General features: G+C 46.4%; 1 protein-coding gene across 3 annotated transcripts in view; it reads right to left on the reverse strand.

Annotated features, from left to right (window-relative positions):
- PTPRM (protein tyrosine phosphatase receptor type M) overlaps nt 1-25,993 on the reverse strand; it is a 748,579-nt gene that overhangs the window by 76,032 nt on the left and 646,554 nt on the right. For all 3 annotated transcript variants that reach the window (XM_082641116.1, XM_082641117.1, XM_082641118.1), the window contains 2 exons: nt 12,306-12,382; nt 8,631-8,667 (listed from right to left, as the gene is read on the reverse strand). In XM_082641116.1, the coding sequence (XP_082497242.1) occupies nt 8,631-8,667; nt 12,306-12,382 (114 nt within the window). The remainder of the gene's footprint in view (nt 1-8,630; nt 8,668-12,305; nt 12,383-25,993) is intronic.

The raw sequence follows: 25,993 nt of genomic DNA on the forward strand, positions 1-25,993 counted from the left end.
CTTCTTGAATTAAGCTTTTTTTCAGTACACAAGTGGGATCCATTTTTATTTAAGAAAAAGAGAATGAATGTGATAAATGAATAAAATAGAGGTAAGCTGACACCCTAGGCACGGCGGAGTGCAGGCAATCTCAAGTTTTCAACGGCATTGGGAAATCTCCAGAAGCATCCCTTTGAGTGAGAAGGCGAGAAAAAGAACTTGCAGTGGCTAGAAACTTCCTCAAGTTTGCTACCTTGAGAAACTTGTCCAAAGCCGTATCGATGGGCGATAAAGGACCCTGGTCCCGAGATGCAGGAAGAGTGTGGTTCTAGGGCAAAATCAGGCCTCACTTCTCCAGCTGCTCAATGGTTTAGGGCTGGGAGAGAGAAACAGCTAAAATACTGCCCAAATCTGACGTTGCTGTCAACTCACAGATTCGTAACAGCTGGTTGCTTACACACATGGCACACTGTGTAATTCCCGAGCCATGCTCTATTCCCAACCCTGTACTTAGGCACTTGGTAGATGCACAGAAATATTGGTTCAATTTTCGATGAACTATGCCTGAAAGGAACAGCTTGGCTTTGCAAAGAGAGGTGAAGGCCAGGGTAGGCCAGCCCCAGAGAAAGCACCTGGGGGGTAAGTCACAGCTCTGTCCTTTCAGGACGGAACCTGGAAGAAAGATGTGACCTCCTACGTTTTCCTCACTGTTAACCAAGGCCCCTTAGGAGGCCAGAAACACATGATGTTCCTCCTAAGCTGAACACGGTGTACGCACTATTCAAATATGAATGTTCACCCATACGGTTCGCAAATCCTTTTGCAATCGTGACTCATTTGAACTGACACGATGAGAGTCACTTAAATCTATTTGTGCTTTAAGTTTCAACTGTTTCAATTACAAAACAAGAGAGTTGGGCTTAAAGGTTTTTTAAAGTTTCTACCATCTCTAAAAGATGCTATCATTTTTCTACTTCAAATCAGGAACACTTCTAAATTACTCTGAAAGATTTTAAAAGCGTTTGTTTCTAGGCAGTTGAGGACCCAGTACCTGTGGGACAGCATCTGTCTTCAAATTATTCTGTATCAACTTAGGTTCTGTTCCTTGAGGGATACGTTTCCGCCACAGCATCTATGACAAGACTGATGGATGGTACCTAACATGATCTATTTTTGGTTTCATCTTTTAATATGCAAGCTGTCTTTAAACATTCTCACTTCTAATGAGCGAGTTTATTAAGAGCACAGGGCTGAGCCATGTTTGTGATCCGACCTTTTGGCTAATTGGCCAGTAACTTTTGTTTTTGTTTTTGTTTTTTTGCAGTATGCGGGCCTCTCACTGTTGTGGCCTCTCCCCGTTGGCGGAGCACAGGCTCCAGACGCGTAGGCTCAGCGGCCATGGCTCACGGGCCCAGCCGCTCCGCGGCATGTGGGATCTTCCCGGACCAGGGCACAAACCCATGTCCCCTGCATTGGCAGGCAGACCCTCAACCACTGTGCCACCAGGGAAGCCCTGGCCAGTAACTTTTGAAATCAATCTGGTGAAGAAAAACTATTGTTTCAAAGGAAGTTTGTGGATAAGCTGTTTTCTTGAAATTGTTCGTCTTCCCTTGGAAACCTGCAGATGGAGAGTAAGATGAAGGTGGGCCCTGCATGGAGACCTTGGCCCTGGGTGTCGGGAATACCTAGACCTCCTCTGAGGTCACTGTTTCTCTAGGTATAAATCACACTTCCTCAAAGCCTCCCTATTTAAGTTTGGAAACTAGAGCATACTCCAGTTTACCGGGCAATACTTTTAAATCAATCTCTAATAGGACATGATAAGTGAATCCAAACATAACCTACAACCCACTGACAATGCGGGGATAGCTTAGCCAGGAAGAACAATAGCAGCTAATGGAGAATTTGTACTTGAGGTGTGCGCAGAGCTGGTGCTTGGAGGAATAAAAACAAAAGTTGTTTACTGAGGGCTTAGCTTTTAATTTAAAAAGATGTTTCCTTTCAATTCTGCTGAGAAGTAATTTCCAGTGCTCATCTCCACCCGGAGGTCAGAACCCAGGAGACAAAAGCTCTTTACAGAGTGTGTAGAACTTGCATTGACCCTCTGGCAAGTCCCAACTTGCTGAGGGAAGCAGTGTGCGCTTCTAGGTACTGGTAATTACTGCTTCAGACACCTGGGAAATTTTAACCCATATTCATCTTTCTGAAAATCCTTATTAACAATGTTCATGCCACACAGGGTATGTGGATGAAATGCAGAAGAAACACACATGAAAAGTAAACAGAATGGAGTCACTGTAGCAAAGTTCCAACTGTTTTGCAGTAGTGGAGGATAGGAGGTATTTCCACTGTAAACCTTCACACCCCACATTTTTATTATTTTCGTGTAAGAGTCTGCCCCTAGCTCAAAGTCTCTGGAGGAAATTTGCTTTAGGTTTCTCTTTTCCAAATTAGTAACAGCTTATAATTATGGACAAATAAGACTGACTATCTAAGGTGTAGTTGGGGGCCATATATGCATGAGTAGAGTCAGCGTGGAGCTAAGCAAAGTGACTTCGACAAAGTGGACAGTCTCCAAAAACAGTGCCTTGATTTACTGACATGTTGAAAGAAAAAGTGTTCACGAGAACAGGAGGTGACCAGCCCTTAACTTAGAACAGACACAGTCACAGATACTGGAGCTAAAAATCCATCCAGGTCAGTAGACACCGTGTCAGGCCAGCGGAGGTGCCGTTTGGCCTGGATGGAGTATTCTGCTGCCCGGTTGGTGCTGGGCACATGGTAGCTCCCCATTCACGCATCTGCTCGTCCCTTCACTCCCTCCCGCACTCCTGCCGTCCCACTGGGCATCTGATTCGTGCCCGCCCTCCACCAGGCCGTGAGTAGGCGCTTGTGGATCGGTGGATGAACCCTGTGGCCCTTCTGCGGATGCCAGGCCATGAAGCAGCCTTCTGCTGAAGCATCTCCCTCTTTGGCTGGCCTGAGACACAGACTACCCTTGCCAGGCTGAGGGCAGTTCTGTCCGATGGACAGTAAGTCTCTCTCAGTTCCTGGGTCTATGCCAGCGTGACTTGGTGTCCTGAAATGTGACACTGAGCGTTCAGAGTCTCTGGGCAGGAAAGATGAACATCTTTTTAATTCTAGATTGTTAAAATCCATATAATTTATTCTCCTTGAGTATAGGTGCCCCGACACCCACTTTACCGTTTCTTTTTTTCTGAATTATGCTAATTCGACAGGGTTGGCCACCCAACTAGAGTTCTGAGCTTGGCCTTGATCTTGCCATGCAGAGTCTCTTTGTTACCATCAGCATTAACTCCTTGGATCAGCTAAGCCCTGGACCAGGGTGTCTTCCAAACAGATGCCCAGATGCCCAGCTGGGAACAAGGCGACTCCAAACACTCAGTGTCATACTTTAGGACATTTAAGACAATTTTAATTAAGAAGTACTTTCAGATATGAACGTATCATAGAAAATTTGCTTTTTGAGATGCATCACAACTTAGGAGGAAGAGGTTGGATCCTAGACTCATTTTGTAAAAGATTCACCACGTGATTTTGGGGGGTGAGCTTCGTGAGGCCCACAGAAGCAGCAGCACGCAGTGCAAGGTGGGGATCGTACATTATCCTGCCCGACCAGACACTAGAGAGATGCTTGCAGAGCCCTGATGCAAGGTACAGGCACTCAGCTACGTGTTAGTTCTCCCCATGGGCCTCAAATCTATTTATGAAATGAGACGAGTAATATCTTAAATGGTCAGAGGACAGAAAATACATTAAATTAGTTACAGCACAAAGCCTAGTACATAAAAGGCACTTAATATTTACTGAATGATGGACAAAGAAAAATGCCGAATTTCAGAAAGGAAAGTACTATATAAACCCAAAGTACGAATACAGAAAGAAAATGTATCTATCATTTTTTTCTTAAATGAGAAGGAATCACACTTAAAAATCAACAGTTTTGACACTAGAACATATTTAATATTAGAAAACATACTTTAGTTGTATGCAACCTGGATTGCTGAGTAAAATAAAAACCACAACTGCCCGCTGCCATTCCTGTTGTCTGAGTCATTCATTTCTATCCCAAATTTTCTTGTGGTTACTCGCTGTTATCTTTGTTTGCAGGTTTTTCTCTCCAGGATAATTCCACACTAATTAATCTTCTTAAAGCACTGTTTTCACCACCACATGGCGTAGAAACATCCTTCCTTTTTCCCTCCCTGCCTTTCTGCCTTTCATTAAATAATGCTCCTTATTCAAAGCCCTTTAATCAGTGTCCTCACTTTACCTGTCAGTTCTTTGTTCTTAACCCCTCTGATTCAGGGGTCTTAATCTAGGGGGTATAGATCTTTCAGGCTGGATTTTAGTAAGTTGGAGAATGCCTGAACTTCTGTGTAAAATTGTGTGTGTGTGTGAATTTATCCTGAGAGACGATCCATTTCAAGAAGCCGCCCAGACGACCCAAGATGCAGTGGATGAAGACCCTTCCCCCTCAGGCGGTCTCCCTCCTGCCCACTGCCAGGGGCCATGCTCCTCCTGGACCTCAGGTGTCCTCCCACTCGGCCCATCCTCTGGATGAAGACCTGCCTCCCCCTCTACCCCGCGTCCGGCTCCTCTGAAACCCGGCCAAGCGTGGGTGCCCTACCCTGTGACTGCGATGTGCCCCCCTGGATTTCCTATCCTCTGGGTAGGACCCCCCCGTGCTCCTGTGCATCTCCAGCCCACAGACGAGCTTGGAAGTGAGGCAGGGGGATGGGGCGCTGGACAGCCATGTCCATCCCAGACTTACAGCCATTTCTTCCACAACTGCCTCACACTGTCTTTCCTGAGTTCTCTGAAGCAGGACCCTTGAAGTCAGTTTGAAAAATAAACGTAAACAACAATGAAGAGAACGCTTCTCGTTCTCGCACCACGTGGCTGGCAGGCATTCTCCCGAATCGTCCTGGAGGAGCGGTTCTGATGTGTGCAGCTTCCTCCAGCTCATGGCCTGTGTGGTGGTCTCTGAGGAATCTTGTAATTGATTACGATCGGTTCTGGGTGACCCTACCCACCTGTGTACTGGCTCTCTCCGTGCACCAGCTTTTGAAATCCCAGCTCTGACCCGGCTGAGTGTGGACAAGCAGCCACAGATGTGAGTTCCTCTCCTCTGACCCCTGGCACGCCAAGTCGTTAAGTCCTGAGTGTTATAATTGTATTAATGGCTGGCCAGGCAGATGTGATGAAGTGCATACCGGATCATCAATATATTAGCTGCCAGATGGAAAACAATTAAAGGGTGGGGAGACGGGAAGAAGACACTCAAAAAGCCACCGATCTGGCTTGAATGTGGTCCCTTCAATTTGCAGAAACATTACCATTATCATCAAAGGTCAAAGTCAGTTACTGGTGGAAAAAATCAATAAAGTTGAGGGAGGGGGAGAGGCTGAAGGGATAAATCCATGACATGCCCTCTACATTGAAGGGACTTGCTAGAAATCTATGTATTTCCAACTCTTGGGGATAAAACCAGTTGTCAAGAAAATGGACCATTCATGTAGTTTCAGGGGTTCCTGCTGTGAACTGATTTTAAAGACACATCTCAGTGCAAAATAGAGAGGAGACGAAAAGAGCAAGGAGGGATTCAAAAATTGCATCTGCCTGTTAGTCTTCATCACCCTTTTTGCTGGACTTTGAGAATCAGCTTGTTTGTGGTTTTTTTTTTTTTTGCTGTACACAGGCCTCTCACTGTGTGGCCTCTCCCGTTGCGGAGCACAGGCTCCAGACGCACAGGCTCAGCGGCCATGGCTCACGGGCCCAGCTGCTCCACAGCATGTGGGATCTTCCCGGACCGGTGCACGAACCTGCGTCCCCTGCATCGGCAGGCGGACCCTCAACCACTGCGCCACCAGGGAAGCCCGGTTTTCGTTTTTTTAATGAAAGCTACCCACGAGCATGTTCTATATACCTTGTCCAGGTCAATTACTGCAGACAAGCAGAAATCTTTATTACTGGCAACCCGAGGCCACCAGTTACACTGCGCTTGTGGCACACACTAGAAAAGACATTCTGACTTATCAATCTGCACGTCACGGTCTGAAGGTATTACTCATAACATGATGGGTACTGTCTGGACTGAATATTAGATTAAAAATCTGCTCACTTCTTCCTCCTCCTGCTGCACCAATAATAGTGATGTAGGGACTGCCTGGTCGTGGAGTCCAACCTGTAGCCCACCCAGCACCGAGGAAAGGACCATGCTCTGTGAACAGCAGGGTACCCTTCTCTGCTAAAGGCACCGTGGTGGTCTCCTACAAACATTACATTTGCTACTTCTCAGCTGCCTACAAGTATATTTGCTCATGAATACTTGAGAGGTTGAAGGCTGCCAAGGACGACTGCTAAGCAATTAAGTACCGTGACCTCCCTCAGGGAAAGAGGGGCAGAGAGAATGAACTAAGGGAGGGGACCCATGTAGGGCTTTGGGGGTTTCAATCTCTACTTCTGCTGGCTATTCAGTCACATGAATCTACAGTGAAAACTGTGCAAATTTGAATCAGATTTAATTTTTTGCTTATACTTTCTATGAAAACGTGGGCTGCTAATCAAGAACTCAGCAGCGTTTTGTACATTTTGCAATAAAATTTTCATGTAAATTTGTAAAAACTGCAAATTTCAAATAATCATCAGATGTATTAAATGAGAGCTGTTATGACCCTGACTTGGGGGCATTCTGAAAGCCTTGCGGATCCATGTGAAGCACTAGCGGTCATTCCTCCACAGGCATTGGTTAGTTTGGTTTGGAAGCTCCCAGGGTTAGACTCAGAGGTCCGGAAACACGTCCTCGTTCTGTCTAGATGTGAGACAAGCTGGGCACTTGCTCTCTGAAGCCCTTAGCACCTCCTAACGAGGGCCTGCCTTGTGCCAGGCTCACACCGGGCACTGTCCGTGCGGTGTTTCTTCTGACTGCAAGGCGACCCTGGAAGGAGACCTTACCGACGTCATTCCAGGGAAGGAAACACACTGGACCTGGGTGTAGAATCTATAAGTGGTGACATAAGACTGTGGACTCTACGAGTGGTGCCCCCAGGTTTTTGCTGTGGCCGTGGGGATTGAGGGTAAGGCTCCATTTCGGCTACACCTAGAGTTTGTCCACCCCAGAGCTCCGGTGCCCAACACCACCAGTGGGGAAAAGCCAAATGTAGCTCTTTAAGTCAACATTAAAACTTCCAGTTCAGTTCCTCATTCGCAGTGCATACATTTTGCCTAACAGTGGTCACGAACGACTAGCGGCTACCACACTGGATGGCACAGACAGAGAAGATCTCCACCAACGCAGGAAGCTCTACCGGCTGCTGCTGCTCTAAGTGTTGGGATTCTGGTCTCTGGCTACGACCGCCTCTTCTACCTCGTGACTCATTCACTGAACTTGGCCTCAAGCCTTTAGTGCCTTCCTGCTCCTCGTGGCGCACTGGACACCTCTGACCTCCCCGCCTCCAAGCTGAGACTTTTCCATCCGTGATTTCTTGTCATCCTTGATTCCCTTGCTCCTTGACTGGCCCTTGGGCAACCCCCGGCCAACCCCTAAGTGTTGGCAGGTTGCATCCTTTTGATTTCCCTGCTCCTGTTTCTGGGATATGATGCATTACCAGAAATGATGATAAAATAATAAAAGGGAGAGAACGTACTCTCTTTTCATCCCTAACTCTTCAACCCTAGCAGGTCCTCTGTGCTTCCCAGCACTTCTTTGGTTCACCTTATATTGACTCACCAACTCATCCCTGACAATGCCTCTTCCTGAAATCCTCAGATCTCCCACGATCCTCACCCTCTACAGATGACCCGCCCCATCGTTGGTGGGGTACAAAACCCACGCCATGTATGTATATGTACAATTGAATCACTTTGTGATTCAATAGCAGAAATGAACACAACGTTGTAAACAACTATACTTGAATAAAATAAATTAAAAAAGAACAAAACCATGCCATGAACTTCCCCAACACATTCCTCTGACTTTCTTTCTGTTTCCTTTAGCCAAAGTGAGCCACCAACTGCTTTCTAGCCGGGAGCACTGACTTGCTGCTTTCAGATCTTTGCTCGTGACGTCTCTCTCAATTAGATGTTTTCTCCCCGCAAGCTCACCTCTGCCACAAGGCTGTTTTTGAATCATCCCACCCGAAAGCCACCTCTTGCTTGTCGAGTTTCCCTAACCTGTTATCTGTACCTTGCACACAAGGTTTTAAGTGATACTGCATGTGCAAATGTCCTCCCCACGGACCCACACCAGTGTGAGAGGGGTGCTTGCTGGATTCGGCTTGCATTCCCAGCAGTGACCAGCTCAGGTCTTTATTCAGTACCTATTTATTCAACGGATATCTATACATCAATTTTTGCAAATGTCAGATTAATTGCTAAGGCAGACAGAGTTAATTCAATAATTAACTGATGAACACATTTCTTCTAATGATCTCAACATGAAGTTCTAGCCAAATGATTACATCACCAGGACCTCTGATGGGAAACCAGGGTGCATGTGTTGACGGCTAACACTGCAATCCTCGGGGCTACAGTACTGTGTACAGAGCTCCTAGGGGGGGTGGGCTGGGTATGAAATGACAGAGCGGGCAAACAACCAGAGAAAGACATCAAAGCTGGAATCAACTTACCTTGCGTAGCAATATAATGATTGGGTCGATGATAACCCTAAAAATAAATGAGAAAGAATATTTGACAAACTGAAAAATCAATAAGCAGCACAGAAGTCACATGCTAAGTTTGCCAAAATGAATGCACCTACAAATACCAATAGCTGCATCATTTGAAAGTTACATGACCAGACCTGGGACCACTGAGCACCTCTTAATAAGCCAAGGTGCATCAAATTTAACAGTTCTGATGCCTGCACAGCGGGGAGTGGGTGAGTAACTTAATCACACACAGGCTACGAGATGATGGATGAGCAAAAAACACTAACAACTTATGGATTTTCTGAAATAACATGACCACAACTCTGATTAGAGCGTAAACCGGCTAGGAATGTGCAATGGCATTTCATCTGTGTTTGGGATGTTACTGGCAATGTGACAAAGCTTTAATGCATATTCTGTTACATCGATATAGGCAGTTATATCAATAGTGATACTAAACACCATTTTTAAACACTGCTAATACCAAGACATGATGCTGTAGCAAGGACCAGGAATTTAAAGAGGTAGAAGTTCTGCAAGGCCCCTTCCTTTTATCATGACCCTACTAGAAGGGGGAAAGATGAAAACTGGGACCAAAGCAAGAAGGAAACAAGGGACATCACAGGATCGATATCTGGGAAAGATAAAGCCAATTTAGAGAAAATGACACACAGGTAACATATATTATCACCACGGGCCTTAATACTTCCCCTTTCTGTCCCGAGATGACCCAAAATACTATGCCCAAAGCCAGCTGAAAAAGAGAATAAAGATACTTAGAGAGGAAATACCAATTTCTCAGACCACTTAGATGCATATCTGTTAGATCATTTTGCTCTTAAAAGCAAGTCTACAAGAGTGAACAACCAAAGCAAACACATTCTTTTGTACAACTGGCCTGCTGCAGGTGTCTGACATAGAGTCACGACAGATATTAAGGAGGGTTATTCAGATGATCAGTCATTTCCTGCCAGCTGGTAAGCTCCACACAGCAAGACCTGGTTGGACTCATCACCGTATGAGTCAGTCTGCAAGGTGTTGGGAGAAGGGGGCTGGCACGGTCCATGGAGACCTCTGATGCTGAGCGCAATGGCAGCTCCCAGGCCTCCCCTACTTGACCTGCCAGCAGCATGAACACAACTGAGCCCCCGAAATGCCTTCTTCATTGGCCTCCGGATGTGACGCTCTGGCTTCCTCCCTGCCTGGCCGTGGCTCCCGCTCTTCATTCCTTCGTCCCCTCCTGCTTTCCCTGGTGGCGATGCTGGGACGCCCTGTGTCTGGACTCTCCTCTGTCTACCCCATTCCCCTGACGAGCTCCTCCAGCCTCACGGCCGTCAGCACCCAGTGTCCTGGGAGTCCTGCCACCTCACCTCCTGCTGGGCCTCTGCCCTGAAACCCTGGGGCGAGCCAGTGCTGACTCACCTCCCCTCGGATGTCTGATGCACATTTAAAGCTGAACACACAGAAACCCAGCTTCTCATTTCCTCCCCACTCCGAGTCCGCTCCACCGCAGTCCTGTGCAGATAACGGTGACCCCACCTCCTGAAGGCATGCGGGCCCCTCCTTCCCCAGCCTCCACCTCAGCCCAGACCCAGGATCCTCCCATCTCCCTCCCTCTGGCCGCCTGCCCCAGGCCAGGCCACCCTCAGCCACCTAGTGGGCCTCCTCGCTTTGACCCCCCGCCGACCTACAGTTCGTCATCCTCGCGGCTTCCAGATCCCTCACTCCTCTGCGCCAGTCCCTCTATGACTGCCCGGCTCACAGGAAGAGCCCAGCTGCTCACCAGCGTGGACGTCCCCTGCCCAGACTTCCCTCACCCACCCTATTCACACCCTCCACCAACACCCTCCACAGCTGCCGGGCATGCTCAACAGCCAGGCCTTTTCCTGGGCGGCCTCTCGGCCTGGAGGCTCAGCCCCCAGATATCCCCCCGGCCCAGACCCCCACTTTCTCAGTGGAGCTGACACTCCACCGCCACTGCGTTCCTCCTACCGTCTATGACACCAGAGAGACTTAACCGACTGGTTTCATTTGTGGTCTCTTCCTCGTGGTTAGACCATCAGATCCATTGTGTCAGAGCTTTCTTTTTGGTTTCGGTCTGAATTGTGCACAGTTACAACACCAGTACCCCAAACATTTACTGACCTGTAACAGGTGCTCAACAAAACCTCACTGACTAAGTAAAAAGGGGCCCTGAATTCTGACTCTTTTCTCTGTTAAAACGAGAACTAATGAATCTGGTATTTTCATTACCTTTAGGTCCTCCCTCCTCTGTGTCTCTACCCAGCCGTTCTTTAAAGCTTAGTTCAAATGGCCTCCAGGACAAAGCCAGATCTGATCACAGCCACTCCTCAGAGGGTGGTTCAGCAGATGCTGAGGACTTACAGCATCTGAGGCCTGTGTCAGGGGCAGGGGTACAGCGGGACCTAGACACTGTCCCTCTGCTCAAGGACCCAGACGGTTGTGGGAGCTGGGACTGCAGTGTGAATGAACAGGGCTCTCCTGGACTTTCCTCAGGGAACGAGTGTCAGAGTGAAGACGCTTCTTACTTCAGCTCCTAAGTTGTGAGGCCTCAGGGAGAAGGTACAAGGTCTTGGGCACCTCTGAGTACTCCTGTGAGGCACTCCCTAAATATTTCCCAAATAAAGTAATCAGTGCAATGTGCCTTTGGAGGAAACTTTGCTTTAATAAAAATTTCTACCTTGGATTGGATATGTTTTTGGTCATTATCAAATGTAGGATCTAGGGGTCTTTGTTTGAAGACTGAGATATGAATTAGTCTTCAAATAATCCTCCGTTAGCCCTCAAATCTATAACCCCCAAATGCCAAACCCTCCCAAGAAGCACTACACATAACATTCTTGTAGTCCTTTCTAGATAGCTCTTAGAGATTGTAATGCTAGTATTTTTAGTAATACTCAACCAAGACAAGAAAGGAATCCACATATCTGAATAAAGCTTGTGCAAGGAAGTACTGATGGATTAAGAAACAGTATGAAGTCCGAGCACAGAGGATGCCTTGGGAACCGAGATCTGTTTAATGTAAACTTGGGCCTTGGAGGTAACAGCAACTTTCCCTTGATTTTCAGTCTACACTTTTGATTTCATTCATTCTTTCAAGTGAAAACATGCTGTCTCCCAGAGAATTTATTCTAATGTAAGACATTAAGATAACATGATGCAGAATGAACAAAGGAGCAGGCTTCAATAATTAAGCAGCCTACATATTTAATGACATGTCTTGCATGCATCAGAGGTCCTGGCTAACAGCTGCAGACGACTTTGAAGGCAACTTGAAAGTGCTGTGATGACAAGAGATGGTAAATCATCAAATTAGGAATTAGAGAGTTTTGTCCTATTAATATGCAAGCAGACTTTTTTTAAGTGTCAAATAATCCAAGTTGTTGACAAAAAAATGGAAATACCATTTTCTTAGTCCACAGAAGCGTGGGATGGCCAAGAAGGCAGGGAACGTCATGGGGAGCTCACCAGCCCGAAGCTGACATGTCTTCACCATCAACTTCTGAGTGTATGGGACAGGGCGTGTGTTTGCTCCCGGGGTTGGACCAGCCTGTGTCCACCCATCTGGGACTAGACGCACGGGGTGCTACGTGTCAGAACACGCGGGTTTCCTGACAGTTTCAAGGTACATACATCGATATAATTCCCATTGATGTAGTCTGAGTCGTTGTCTCCGTCTACGGTCTGCAGCCTCACCCGGGAATGATCATCTGCAAAAGGAAAACAAACCAGCCATTAACAAGAGCTACCTGTCGGGCTGCTCAGAGCCCCACATGTTAAGCACATTACAGAGAGGTCATCCACATCCACGCTGCTTTAAAGATAAACGAAGAATTAAATACTACACGCCTACATTCTTGCTCTTAAGACAGGGAAGGGTTTGTATAATCCTTTGCGTTTTACAGGAAATCTCATTAACTTATTCTTTGATCATTTACAGACGTGAAGCATTGGCAGAGGTTGGAAATTTTTACCTAGAGTCCTGTGAATCACAGTGGAATGATTTCTTGATTTCTTGGACTGGAAGTTCAACAACTTCCCTAAATCACATGTGAGCCCTGAGATTCTGAAGGTTGCCTGTGACATCCACTTTGACAAATGATGGTTATAAACCATGGCCCAGCCTCCCAGGAGATGTGGACACGGTTCTAACTTCAGTCATTGGCCCAGAGTTCTCTCCCCCTGCCCCAAGGGCATCGGCCGGTGGAGCAAGGCTGTCCCCATCAGCCACGTGACCCCAGGCCACTCAGTTACATCACCAAGCCTCGGCCACTCAGCTGAAGGAGGGATGACAGTGCCTGCCTCACATTGGGCTGTTTTAATGATTAAACAAAAACACAAATTGCCGACACACACCAAGTACTGTATAGGGGCCGTGATGGTGGTACCAATTAGCTACAGTAAACATTTTTTCTGAATGGAAAATTTTCTCCATAAATGCTACTGAGACATCTCAGTAATTTCCTTGAAATCTAAATTTTAAAAAGGAAAGCGCTAAAACCTCTATAAGGGCATGGATTTTCCTGTTTTTTTTTTTTTTTTTTGCAGTACGCGGGCCTCTCACTGTTGTGGCCTCTCCCGTTGCGGAGCACAGGCTCCGGACGCGCAGGCTCAGCGGCCATGGCCCACGGGCCCAGCCGCTCCGCGGCATGCGGGATCTTCCCGGACCGGGGCACGAACCCGTGTCCCCTGCATCGGCAGGCGGACTCTCAACCACTGCGCCACCAGGGAAGCCCCATTTTCCTGTTTTGCTCACTTCCCTACCCCTGACCCCTATATGAGAGTCTGGAACATCGCAGAATTTCCCGCAAATATCTTTTAAATGAGTCAAAAGTGAACTTTTGGTTTTCTTTAAAAATTGTTTTCCTAAATGAATGTTCTCTGAAGCCGAGGAGCCCTTTCTTCCAATGAAAGCTTATACCCAAACCCAATATTTGGCAGATAAAGGCCAGCTGCTCTGAGGGGGAAGGAGTGTGGTCTCTGAGAGGTGGTCTGGGGGGAGCACTTTGCAAACCACTCTTCCCCTGACGCAGGGCAGTGGGAGCTCCTGCCTCTAAACTGCCAACATTTCATTTGGGTTAGTGGGTGAGAAATGACACCCCCAGACTGAGGCAAGAGCCAGGGAGCCTGCAGGTGACAGACCATCTGACCCAAGGTCACTGGACAAACTGTCGATTTGAACCCGTTCCTTGGCTTGACGTGCTGATGAGTGAGAGCCAGCGTTTCAGCTGACCCCTCTGGTTCAGCCCTCCTTGGAGGAACGTTCTGTGTCCAACAGTGGGGCTAGAGGGAGATCCGTGTCGAGCTTCTAACTCTCCTTCATTGATGGGGCTTCTCACTCCAGTTCCGGACAGACGGTCATATCATTTCCTGTCTGTGCCTTACGATTAGCCTGGGCTCAGTACATTTACCGGGAGAGTGGGGATAAAGTGGGTGGGACACGGGCGAAGCCTGGAGGGAGCCGTGTCTCCCTGCTCTGCTCAGGGAGAACACATGCGGGCAGTGGCCCCGCGTATGGGCTCTGGCGTCAGGGGTGCCAGTGGGAACCCCTCACTTGTGATTTCGGGCGAGTTGCTTCGTCTCTCTGGGCTGTCCTTTCCTGAGCTGCAAAATGGGGGTCCACAGGGCCTCCCCATGGGGTTACGGTGAGCATGAACATAACACACAGGAAGAGATGAGCGGAGAGCCTGGTGTACAGCGAGTGATAGATAATGCCAGCTGTTGTTATCACCACGTGCTGGGTGACACACACTCGTGCTTTGCTTCTCACCATCTTTACACTGGCTGCCCAAACTGACAAGAGCAACCCAGAACCCATGGGCAGGCAGGAATTTTCCCCGTGGTGACCTGCTCCTAGAACTAGTTTCCTGGAATCCATTTTGCTTAACACCAGAGGCCCCTGTCCAGAGTTTACCCATGTCGTGGCGGGGGGGGGGGTTCTTGGGGCACTGGGATGTGTGGATTGTCACTGCTTTCGCACGTGCTGGCGGAGCCAGTGCACACACAGCTACTGCAGAGGGAGCTCGAAGCGGCTCTGCGGGTAAAGCCATTTGAGCTTCCCGAATGAAAGATGCTACAACAGAATCGAACCACGGCTCTTCTGCACACACTGGGCTTTCAGTCGGCTCCTCTGAAGGAGGTTAGGTTCACTCCTTGTTCTCCCTGACTTTCCCTGGGCTGTGCTTTAAAAGGCAGGCACTGCATTTGAGCCTCCTAATCTTTAGACGCAAGGCTATCTCAGGATCTGCTGTGCTCCTTGTCAGAATCCCTCCTCTTTCATGCTTTATTTCCCTGAGAACCTCAGGATGAATGCCACCCAGTCCCTGTGATCTACCACCACTGGGCCTCTCAAGTGGTTCTGGAATGTTCTCATTAGGGACTTCGATCTCAGACAAGGCTGCACTCTCATCTCCCATCAACAGAGTCTTTGAAATAAAGAACTTCCCCAACATCTTCTACTATTCAATCAGCTAACCCCTCACAGAGTTTTTTTTTAACTTCACTGTTATTTCTCCACTTTTTTTTTAAGAGCAACACATGTCAAAGATTTTTATTTAGTTAATGAAGGAAGCAGGAAGATGTTACAACTGGTTCAAGGAGAATTTACCAACAGATCTATATCCAGATCTAGTTATCTAGATAGATAAATAGATATAGGTAGATCAATCTATGCAGGTATATAGATATAGATAGATAAGTAGATAATCTAAATCAGGATATGCCATGGAATGAATGTACAAAGAAATGGAAAACTGGCTTTTACTGGAACTACTGACCCCCTAAGGACACAACTCAGTTACATATTATTTCTCCAAATTTACTTGCTCCACTCCCCGCATGACACAGAAGCCTGTAAGACACATATAAAGCCTATTTCCTATGTAGACTGGATTGTTTTTATTTCTCTTTATATGCATGCTCTTTCTGTATTTTAAAGTTGATTCTACAAGGCTATGTATGACCCCTTGTGGTCAGAGACCACGTAGTGTCCACTCCGAACATCCCCACAAGGATCCTTCACGAGGGTCGCAGCGCCCACCCGCAGGGCTCCTCTCACAGCCCAGCAGCGATTCTGCCCAACACACGGCTACGGGCACCAAGGATGACCTCTTCCCTAGGCTAATGAACACGGCAGAAGAGGGGCAAGCTGTGTTCAGGCGAGGCTCACCGGGGCTTCCCTGGGTGCTGGCCAGGGTCCTGTTGTGGACTTGGTTAGTGCTTTTACAAGTGTTTGCTTTACCACAATGTATTAACCCATATATGGATGTATTATACCCTTTTCTGTACCTATATTTCACACTTTAAAAATAAACGAGTCCACCTTGAGGATAGTATACTCAGTGAAATAAGCCAGACACAAAAGGGCAAATACTGTATGAGCCCTCTTATCTGAAGCATCTGGAGTGGTCAAATCCGTGGAAGCAGCAAGTGGGACAGTGGTTGGTAAGCGCTGGGATGGTGGGGAAGAGAGAGCTCTTGTTTCATGGGTGCAGAAGAAACCTGATGTCACTGGACGGTACACTTAAGAATGGTTAAGATGGTAAGTTTTATGTTGTGTGTCTGTTACCAAAATTAAAAAAAACTAAGAGCCCACTTTCTCCACGCCTCCTCGTGGGACACCTCCTCACGTTCCACTCGAGCCCTGGGCTCCTGGGAAGCTGCACTTTCAAGGGGGGAAGGGCACCTCGAGGACCTGCTGTCCCGTAGCCCGTGGGGTCCCTTCTGCTGGCCTCCTCCTGAGAGGGGCTCGTTCCCTTCCACGATGAAGGAGAGGCAGTGACTACATGGCCTGCTCCTCGAGGACAACGGCCATACTTCATAAAGTGTGCTGAGTAGGTGTGTTTGGGAATTATTGAAATGAGGCCTACGAGGTGTTCTTTCTTTCTGTGACAACATAAGTGTGAGTACTGATGAGTCAGTGTTAAGTTGAGACAGGCAGGCAGATATTTCAGCAGGGAGAGTGGGCTCCCCCTCGGGTAGGAAGGAGAACACGGGGGCAGGAGCTGAGCCCACAGAGAGAAGAGTATGGAGTTTCCTTAAAAATCTAAAAATTAGAGGTACAGAGGATACGGCAATTCCACTTGTGGGCGTATATCTTGGGAAAACCATCAATCGACAAGACACATGCACCCCAACGTTTAGTGCTGCCCTGTTTCCAAGGGCCTAGACTTGGAAGCAACCTAAATGTCCTTGGAAGGAAGAATGGATAAAGAAGCTGTGGTACCTATGTACAGTGGAATATTACTCAGCCATGAAATGAGGGGGGCTGGTCCTCGCACAAATGCCCTTCTTGGGTGGGATGTTAGCACTTATCAAGTTAATCCTCTGCCTCCCAGCAGGCTGTTGGGAAAACCATCCATCCTAAACAGCAGTGAAATAAATAGGAAAGTATCACTCTCCTCCACGCTGAGTCAGTGAAAGTAAAAGCAAAAGAAGTAAGAGAATCTGCCCCTCCAGCCCCAAGAGTCTACTCCAAGCTGCTGCTCAGATACCTGAGAACGACTGGAGAACAGAAACTGGATTCTCAGACATCCTCTTTCACATCAAGCCCTCATCTCAGGTGACTATAAAAGCAATAAATATAGATTGTTGGAGGCAAATAAAGCAGTACATGGAGGCTCACTGCCGTATTTTCTTGAAATCTGATTCACCTTGCATCTGATGCCAATTAAGAAGACTAATATGTACCAACCATTCCTTTAGGAAAGCTCAGTTCCTTCTGTTGGGGCTAAATAGTATCAAATGACTATAGGGAGATGCCCAGAGGATGTTTCTGGCCTGAAGCACATATGGGGTCACTCAGGCAAAGGATCCACAGAAATGCCAGCTGCCTACTGGCTGAACCCCGTCCTCCCAGTTGGCTTTGGAGGCCGACCAGCTGAAGTCAGCCAGAGTCCAGCAACTGGGTCAAAAGGAGGAAGAAGCTTGGAGAACTCGATTGCTCAGGTATGAAGGTTGGGAAATCCAGTGGGATTTGTGGTTAACAATAGGTCAGCTACTGACCACGAAAACCAAGTGGTCAAGACTGCCAAGGACCTGGTGTTTCTGGGAGACACAGCCCGGTAAGGCTGACAGGACCTGACTCTGGAGTTATAAACTGTCGTCCCCGTTTCTCTCCTAGGATGGGTGTGTTTCTTGGTTATTCCAAAGCCATTTCATGTTCACATTGGGTAGTACATGAAAATAACAGGGCTTTGGTACCCAGAGACCCTGATTCAGATGCTGGCTCTACTCATCCCACCAATTGTGAGCTTAGACAAAATCTGAATCTGCTGAGCTTCATCTGTAAAAGGGGGTGATGGCGGTTCCTTCACAGGAACGTTGAGGAGCCCAAGTGAGATAATACATATCAACATAGGACAGTTCTCTCTCAAGAACATAGGACAGTTCGATCTTAAGAAGATGTGGGAGATACACACACACACACACACACACACACACAAAGACAACAAGGACCTACTGTATAGCACAGGGAACTATGTTCAATATCTTGTAATAACCTATTTATATATATTCAGTTTTATATATACATAAAATTGAATCACTTTGCCGTACACCTGAAACACTGAAAATCAACTAAAAAAAAGGAATAAAATACAATGAAAAAGGAAATTACTCTCTTCTACGAATAAAAGCAACACCCTTGCTGGAGTTCGGCAATTCACAGCACAACAAGCCCAGTAAGCTTGTTTGGGGACCAGCAGAGCAGAGTGGAACTGAAAACTCCACGCACCCACTTTCTGCGGAAGATGAGTTTAGCTAGTTTTAAAGAGGAAACAGGAAAAGGTCTGGAAATAGGCCGAATACTTCTCAACAACTCCTTCATCTGATTCCCCTGGCATCTACTCAGCAGCTTTTGTTTTCCATCCCTGATTCTGTACAGTGTTGTACAGAGGTTAAGATCACAGGCTTTGGAGTAAAAATCCCTGGGTTTGATCCTAATTCTGTCACTTTCCAGTTGTGTGACCTTGGACAAGTTATTTAACCTCTGTGCCTCAGTTTCCACCACTGTAAAATGGAAATAAAAGAGTGCCTACCTTGCAGCGTTTTTGTGAGGATTGAGTTAATACAAGTCATGCATTAGTGTCTGGTACATAGTTAGAACTAAGTAAAGGTGAGCTGGCACCTGTATCATTACTGCTGTGACTTCATGACCTGATAATTTTTCTCACCTGAACAGTTTCATCTTTGCCTACAGACTGCCCCCTTTCCAGTGAATCCATGCTGAGAGCTACTTTCCTAAAACACAGTTTATTTTCTCCTCACCCAGTTTAAACCATTCAATGATTTCAGCAGGGGACTGATCAACAGTGATCTTATAAAACAATGGAATCTGAAACGATCATTACAAAGGGTTACTAGACCTTTAATTTCTTTACTTGGAAAGATCTCTGTGACATACTGTAAGTGAAGGAGAGCGGGTTACAAAGCAGCAAGTCTCCTAAGAGTCTGTTTATATGAAATAATCGAACGCATTTGGATATGTGTCTGGGAAGGCATAGTGGGCAACTGAAGGGATGGGGCTTCTGCTGGGTGGCAAAATCTGGAGGGATATTTACTTTTCCATTTATGATTTTATGTACCACTTTAATTGTCTACATAGTTTATACTGTCTTAGGAATCAGAAAGAAAACAATAAATCTATTTTTATTTTACAAAATAAAGCCAACAACTTCAAGGCATAGAGAAAAGAGATTTGAAGGAAATAGAAATAAAATGTTAGCAGGGTTTGAATTTGTTTGGTGTGGTCCTGGACAATTTACCCCCTCTTTTCTTTACTGAACACATTTTCTTTAATGTGTAGGAACTGTTTTTGTAATTGGAAAAAGAAACCTATTTAGCGATGGATGAATGGAATATGATCAAACCTCAATTAATGTTTATATAATAATCACAACTCAATGCTACCCCATCCAGAAGGGTAATAAACTCTGCCATTTTGAGAAACTCAATCTGCATTAAAGATCTGTTGCTATTCCTCCAATTTCTTTCAAAAAAGCCCTTACTACATGAAATAGGGCAAAAATCATATTTTTGGTTAAGAAACAGGCCCATAAAGACCTGGTCATAACAAACCATTGCTTAATGCTGAAAAATTATAATCGGCTGGGACTTTTCCAAACGTATGTCTGCATGTGTGTATTTATGTATGTGTGTATGTATTTATGGTGTGTGTATATACATATGTATGTATACATATGCACGTGTATGTATTTATGTGTGTATTTATAGTGTTTATATACGTATGTATTTACATGTGTATATATATGTATGTACATATGTATGTGTGTATAAATGTCTCTGTGTGTATATGTATGCATGTGTATATATGTATGTATGTGTGTATTTATGGTGTGTATATATGTATGTATTTATATGCATATACGTACATATGTGTACATGTATGTGTTTGTATATATGTATGTATTTACGTGTGGGTGTGTATATATGCATGCATGCATGTGTGTGTGTGTGTGTGTGTGACTGTCTTCACACGTTAGAGGTGGGGTAATTAGAGATTTAAAGCAGGTCCCTCAGTCCCTGAAACATGTTATTTATGCCCTTTTTATCAAATAACGTTATGTTTAAAATAATCTACATAGCTTCAAATATTTTAACATCATTTTCACATTAAACACGATGGATCTGGGTCACAGCCTTGCAGTCGGAACCTGTAAGTGATTAGATATTATTATAGCGGCAGAAATGGAGTCTGTCACTGATAATCTTTCATCTCTAACCAATTCTCCCTTTCTGCTGAATATTGATGACATATTTAAGGCAAACTGGAATCACAGTGATGTATGTAACATTTGCCCACCGACAGGAGACTCAAAATTAATTTTAATTATAATTGATTGCTTCAAATAACAGCCTTGCTCTTCCTGTGGTTACATCTTGCCAAGGGCTGGTCTGCACTGGTTTCAAGGTACAAGAGGCAGAGGGGCCAAGGTAACCGACAGGAAGTGCTGGGCGTCCTGCACCTCTCCCCACTGCTCCAGCCTGGGGTCCCTGCCGCTGCCCACAGGGGTGGGGATGGAGGGTGGGCTCAGGCGCAGCCAGGCAGCTTCTGAGCAAGAAGCAAGAAGGAGCTTTCAGCTGAGCGCTGGCTGGCTCTGTGCTAAGCTTCACTCCTGCTGCTGGTTTTGTGTCGCCAACTTCTTAGTCCTGCCTTGTTTCTGATTTTTTTACCTGGACCCTTTGTCAGAGACACCTACTCTTTATTTTCAGATTCCTGGCAGATCCCCTGACTCTTATTTTATTTTGCCTGATTTTTCTAGAATTTACCCTTTTCTTTCCTGCACATACTGTGGGATATGTTTCTGTCTTGCTCTCGTCTGCCAGAGTTTTGATGCAGGAAGCTCCCTCTCCCAGGGCATCTTGCCCCTACACTCACCCCGTCCCCCTCTCTCCCACCTTCGCCTGCCTTTATACCTAACCTGGATCACGACAGTAGTACGTCGTCCCTCAGAAGTGACACGGTTGCTCAGTTAGCAGAAAGAAGCACCTTGCTTTAAGACAAAGTCCTGGGGACGTGCAGCCCTCAGCCCGGGCCATGGAGACGGGGTAGTTGGTGAGAAGACTCGGGTGGGACAGACCAGGTCACAGCTCATACTGTCTTCTTAGTCACCTCACTAAGCACGGGCACCCTGAGTCCAGATGGAAACCAGACCTCAGAAGGGCCTCCCCTTCATATAAGAGTCGTGGGTCCTCACGGTCAAGGCCGTACCCCCCTCGCCCCTCCCCTACTCATTCCAAGCAGTTCTTGGCAGTTTCACAGCTGCTCTTCACCTTGTTACATCACCGTCTTCATTGTACTAGACCCCCCAGCAGGACGCCCTGCATGCCCCTCCCCTCCATGACGTGCTCCTTTGCACATGCTAAGCGGTTTTGTCTCAGTAATTTTTTTTTTTTGCGGTACGCGGGCCTCTCACTGTTGTGGCCTCTCCCTTTGTGGAGCACAGGCTCCGATGCGCAGGCTCAGCGGCCATGGCTCACGGGCCCAGCCGCTCCGTGGCATGTGGGATCTTCCCGGACCGGGGCACGAACCCGTGTCCCCTGCATCGGCAGGCGGACTCTCAACCACTGCACCACCAGGGAAGCCCCGGTATTTCTCATTTTTAAAGCCCCTCCAGGCTGGGTGCTAGGCCCTTGACACCCTCCATGCTCCCTCCACAGAACCTCACGACCACCACTGATGTGTCCCAAGATTCACAAATTTACATCTCTTTTGGGTTCCAGAGCCGTCCACATAAGTGCCTACTTGACATCCTATCTGAATGTCTCAAAGGCGTCTCAGTATATCCCCGGATTCAACTCACAAGCTTTCCCTGCTACCGCCGACCTCACTGCCACCCCTGAGCTCCAAGTCTGGTTCCCTCCAGTGTTACCCATCTCGTAACAGCCCGTCCTTCCATCTGTCTGTCTGTCCGCCGTCCATCCAAGTCAGAAACACAGGAGTCACCTCTGACCCTGTGTCTTCCTTGAATCCACCTGCTACTTTCTAGTCCACATTACCATCACTTGTCACCTGGGCCGAGAGAGAATCTTTTAGCTAGGGTCCCCTTCTGATTCACTCTTTACTGCAGTTAGACTAATCTTTCCAAATGTAAATTAGATTAACCCTCCCTCCCGACCCTTTAATGAGGTGTCCCTTGTTCTTACAATAAAGACTAAAACACTTAATCTGCCCCAGAAGGCCCTGAAGGCCTGGCTCCCACCTCCTTGTCTCTCGGGCCCACCTCCCCCTTCCACCTCTCCCAGCTCTGGCCACCCCGCCTGCCTTCCCCTCCTCAAACTATGGGTTCCCGCATGTCTGCACACCCCTGCTCTAGCCTCTGGGTCAGCTGTCTTCATTCCACATCCTCGGGAATCAGTCAGCTCCCACGTACAGGTACTTGCAGGACTGTGCTCCTCTCCTTATGGCCCTTGACTTTTACTTCATTTTTATTTTTATTTCATTTATTTGTATAATCAAGTCTCTCTTCCTCTCAAAGGAGATGTCAACTTCCCGAGTGTAGGGGCTGAGTCTGTGTTGGCTCGCTGCTGTCCCCCAGGGTCTTCACAATTCCGGCCTCTCCCCTGGATGGTGCCCTCTCTGCTCCAGTTACACAAGGTCCTTACTGTCCCCGATACCATGCTGACCCGGGCTGGCTGTCCCTCCCTCAGGGCCTCCGCCTGGACCGGGCTCCCTTCCTCACCTGCGTCAGGCCCTGGTTTGTATCTATCTATCTACCTACCTACCTATGTATCTATCTATCTATCTAACGTCTATCTATTCAGTGGAAGTACAGCTGATTTACAATATTATATTAGTTTCAGGTGTATAAAATAGTGATAGTGATTCAATATTTTTATAGATTATACTCCATTTAAGATTATTATAAAATATTGGCTATATTCCCTGTGCTGTACATGACATCCTTGTAGTTTATTTACCTTATACATAGTAGTCTGTACCTCTCAATTCCCTCCCCCTTTCCCTCTCCCCACTAGTAACCACTAGCTGTTCTCTGTATCTGTGAGTCTGTTTCTGTTTTGTTATATTCATTTGTTTGTTTTATTTTTTAGAGTCCACATATGAGTGGTAACATACAGCATTTTCCTTTCTCTGTCTGACTTATTTCACTTAGTGTAATAACCCTCTAGGTCTATCCATGTGGTTGCAAATGGCAGAGTTTCATTCTTTTTGTCTGACTTGCATCTTATTCTCTCAATTGTAATTGTTAATTACAATTAAGAACTGCTGAGACTATCAGGGGGGCTACGCTTGTGTGTGTGTGTGTGTGTGTCTGTCTGTCTGTTAATAGTGGATGGGGTATTTGTTTATATTTGGAAGGGGCTTGCTCAGCAAATTTATCGTGTAAATGAGGGACAAATTCACCTTACTTAAGAACAACAGCCAATAAACAGTTTTTAAGCACCATTAAAACCATTTTATATGCAAACACTGTTGCAAAACTGAGAATGTGATCCTTAAAGCACTTCTTATGTTCTCTGAAAAGCACTAACAAGAATCTGTAGGACATGATCACTGAATCCCCCAGTTCCTCATGGTAGTTAGTGGTGCTATTCCCAAAGCCTAGGCTCCCTGAAGCGGGCTTCCCAGTCAGGGACACTGATTTTTCCACAATTACAGAATTTTTTAGTGGGGAAGGGAGATGTAATACTTTTCTCCATGCCTTAAAGAAACAACCAGTATGAGTGTATACATTAGGGTGATTTAGATAAGTATTTTTATTCCTGAAATCCTTCTACAACTTTAACAATATCAAAGATTCATTTTCGCTGCCATAACTAAAGACATACAGTCTCAAATGAAGCAGCTCCAAATGGTGATTCTCAGAGGGGTGCTTAGCACTGCAGTGGCTTCATCAGACCCTACTGGGGAGCTCATGATGGATTGGGGCCCCCCTAGAGAAACAGCACTCAGGCTGTGAGTTCTAACACCAGACTTGGCATGGGCTGGCATCAGGGCAGTTCTGGTATTTAAGCCAGCCAGCAGTAGTGGTATTTCTGCAACCCATATGTGGTATCAAACTCCTGCTATTTAGCTGCTAGGAGCATCTAAGGATTTGCACACCTTATTTTAAGAGCATTAATAATTGTTCGGTAGGTGGCCTAAGTGGCTGATGTCTCAGAATACGTCAGCATAGACCGTTATAGACAATTATATAAACAACGACAGACAGTTCTAGAGGGATTTCAGAAAGCAGTAGAAAACTAGAGGAAAAGGTAACCACTTGCAACAACATGGATGAACTTTTAGGACCTTATGCTGAGTGAAATAAACCAGACACAGAAAGAAAAACACTGCATGATCTCATTTGTACATGGAATCTAAAAAAAGTCAAACTCATAGAAGCAGAGAGTGGAAGGGTGGTTACAAGGAGCTTGTGGGGGGAAGGGGTAAAATGGGGGGGGTGTTGGTCAAAGAGTACAAAGTGGCAGTTACATAGGATGACTAAGTCTCCAGATTGAATGTACACCATGATGACGATGGTTAACTATACTGTATTGAATCCAGAAACTTGCTGAGAGTAGATTTCAGGTGCTCTTACCACACATAAAAAATGACAACTACGTGAGGGGAAGGTACTTTCATCAGCTTGGCTATCGTAATCATTTTGCTATTTATCTATATCAAGCATCATGTTGTACACCTTAAATATAGACAATTTTTACTTTAAAAATACATTAAAAAAGACAATGTGTGTGCGGGGAAAGCCTTCAGAATGCCACGGCAGCTGAGGGGTAAGATCAGGAGACTGGACAGAGCTGCCTGGGCAGAGGACATCTTTCTGACATTGTCCCTACAGAAGCACAAAAACAACGCAAGCTGATGGAAGAAACACTGAAAGAGCCCAACAGGTGAGGTGGAGGCAGGTGAGAGTTGGAAAATCCTCCCCCTCTGGGATTTATCAGGAATAAAGGCGACAGCCAGGCAAACTCTCCAGAAATAGAGCCCATGGTCACAGCCCGTGATGAGCGGGTCGCTGTGCAGAATCCTGCTGACAATTAGGGAGCAACGTAGCGCCTGCAATTATCCACAAGTTCATCATTTCCAACCTGAGACTTCCAAATGCTGCTTTTGTTTTTCCATTTTAAATGACCTACTGAGTCCACTAAGCTGAGGAAGGGTAAGGAGTAACAGAGAAGAAAGATGTGATTTTTCAAAGGTAACAACGATCAATGGTGTTTTTATGTGGCATTTCAGTTCATTTCCACAACAGCTGGCTTTTTAGGAAACTGGGACATTGAGAAGGTTCATGACTTTCCCAAGGTCACTTGGCTAATATGTGGTGAAACAGACTCTGAACTGTGTCTTCTAGTTCCCAATCCTAAATTCTTCTCTTTTGCCCCCAAAGGCTTTTCCCTTAGTCATTTACATTGTCCTATTAGTTCACGTGCATCCTAGTCTGGTCCAGCCCATAGACAGTACATTCATGGGGGTGGGAGGTAGATTTAAACCTTCTCCACCTCTGACAACATTCTGCTGGGCACACAGACCACAGCCAGTGCCTGCCTAGGGCAATGAAATAATATGTCCTAAGTGCAGGGTCTTGAGAGTTGAAGATGATCTTGGTGGTGATGCCCATTCTGAGCTAGTGATGGTTAGTGATGATAGGCTAACAATTAATACATAAATTAGACCCTGACTCCAATATCTTTCTTAGGCAACAGATCTGAAGCCAATGAAGAAGAATTTCTGCAGAAGGCCCACAACAGTGGCAGCTCCAGAATTTCAGAACAGGGGGCCACAGGGGGTCAGCCTGGGGGCTGGAGGGCTTGGCTTGAAGTTGCCTTCAACAGGGAGTGTA

The sequence above is a fragment of the Mesoplodon mirus genome (genome assembly GCF_964341445.2).
Source record: "Mesoplodon mirus genome assembly, chromosome: 13".
Classification (NCBI taxonomy): Eukaryota; Metazoa; Chordata; class Mammalia; order Artiodactyla; family Ziphiidae; genus Mesoplodon; species Mesoplodon mirus.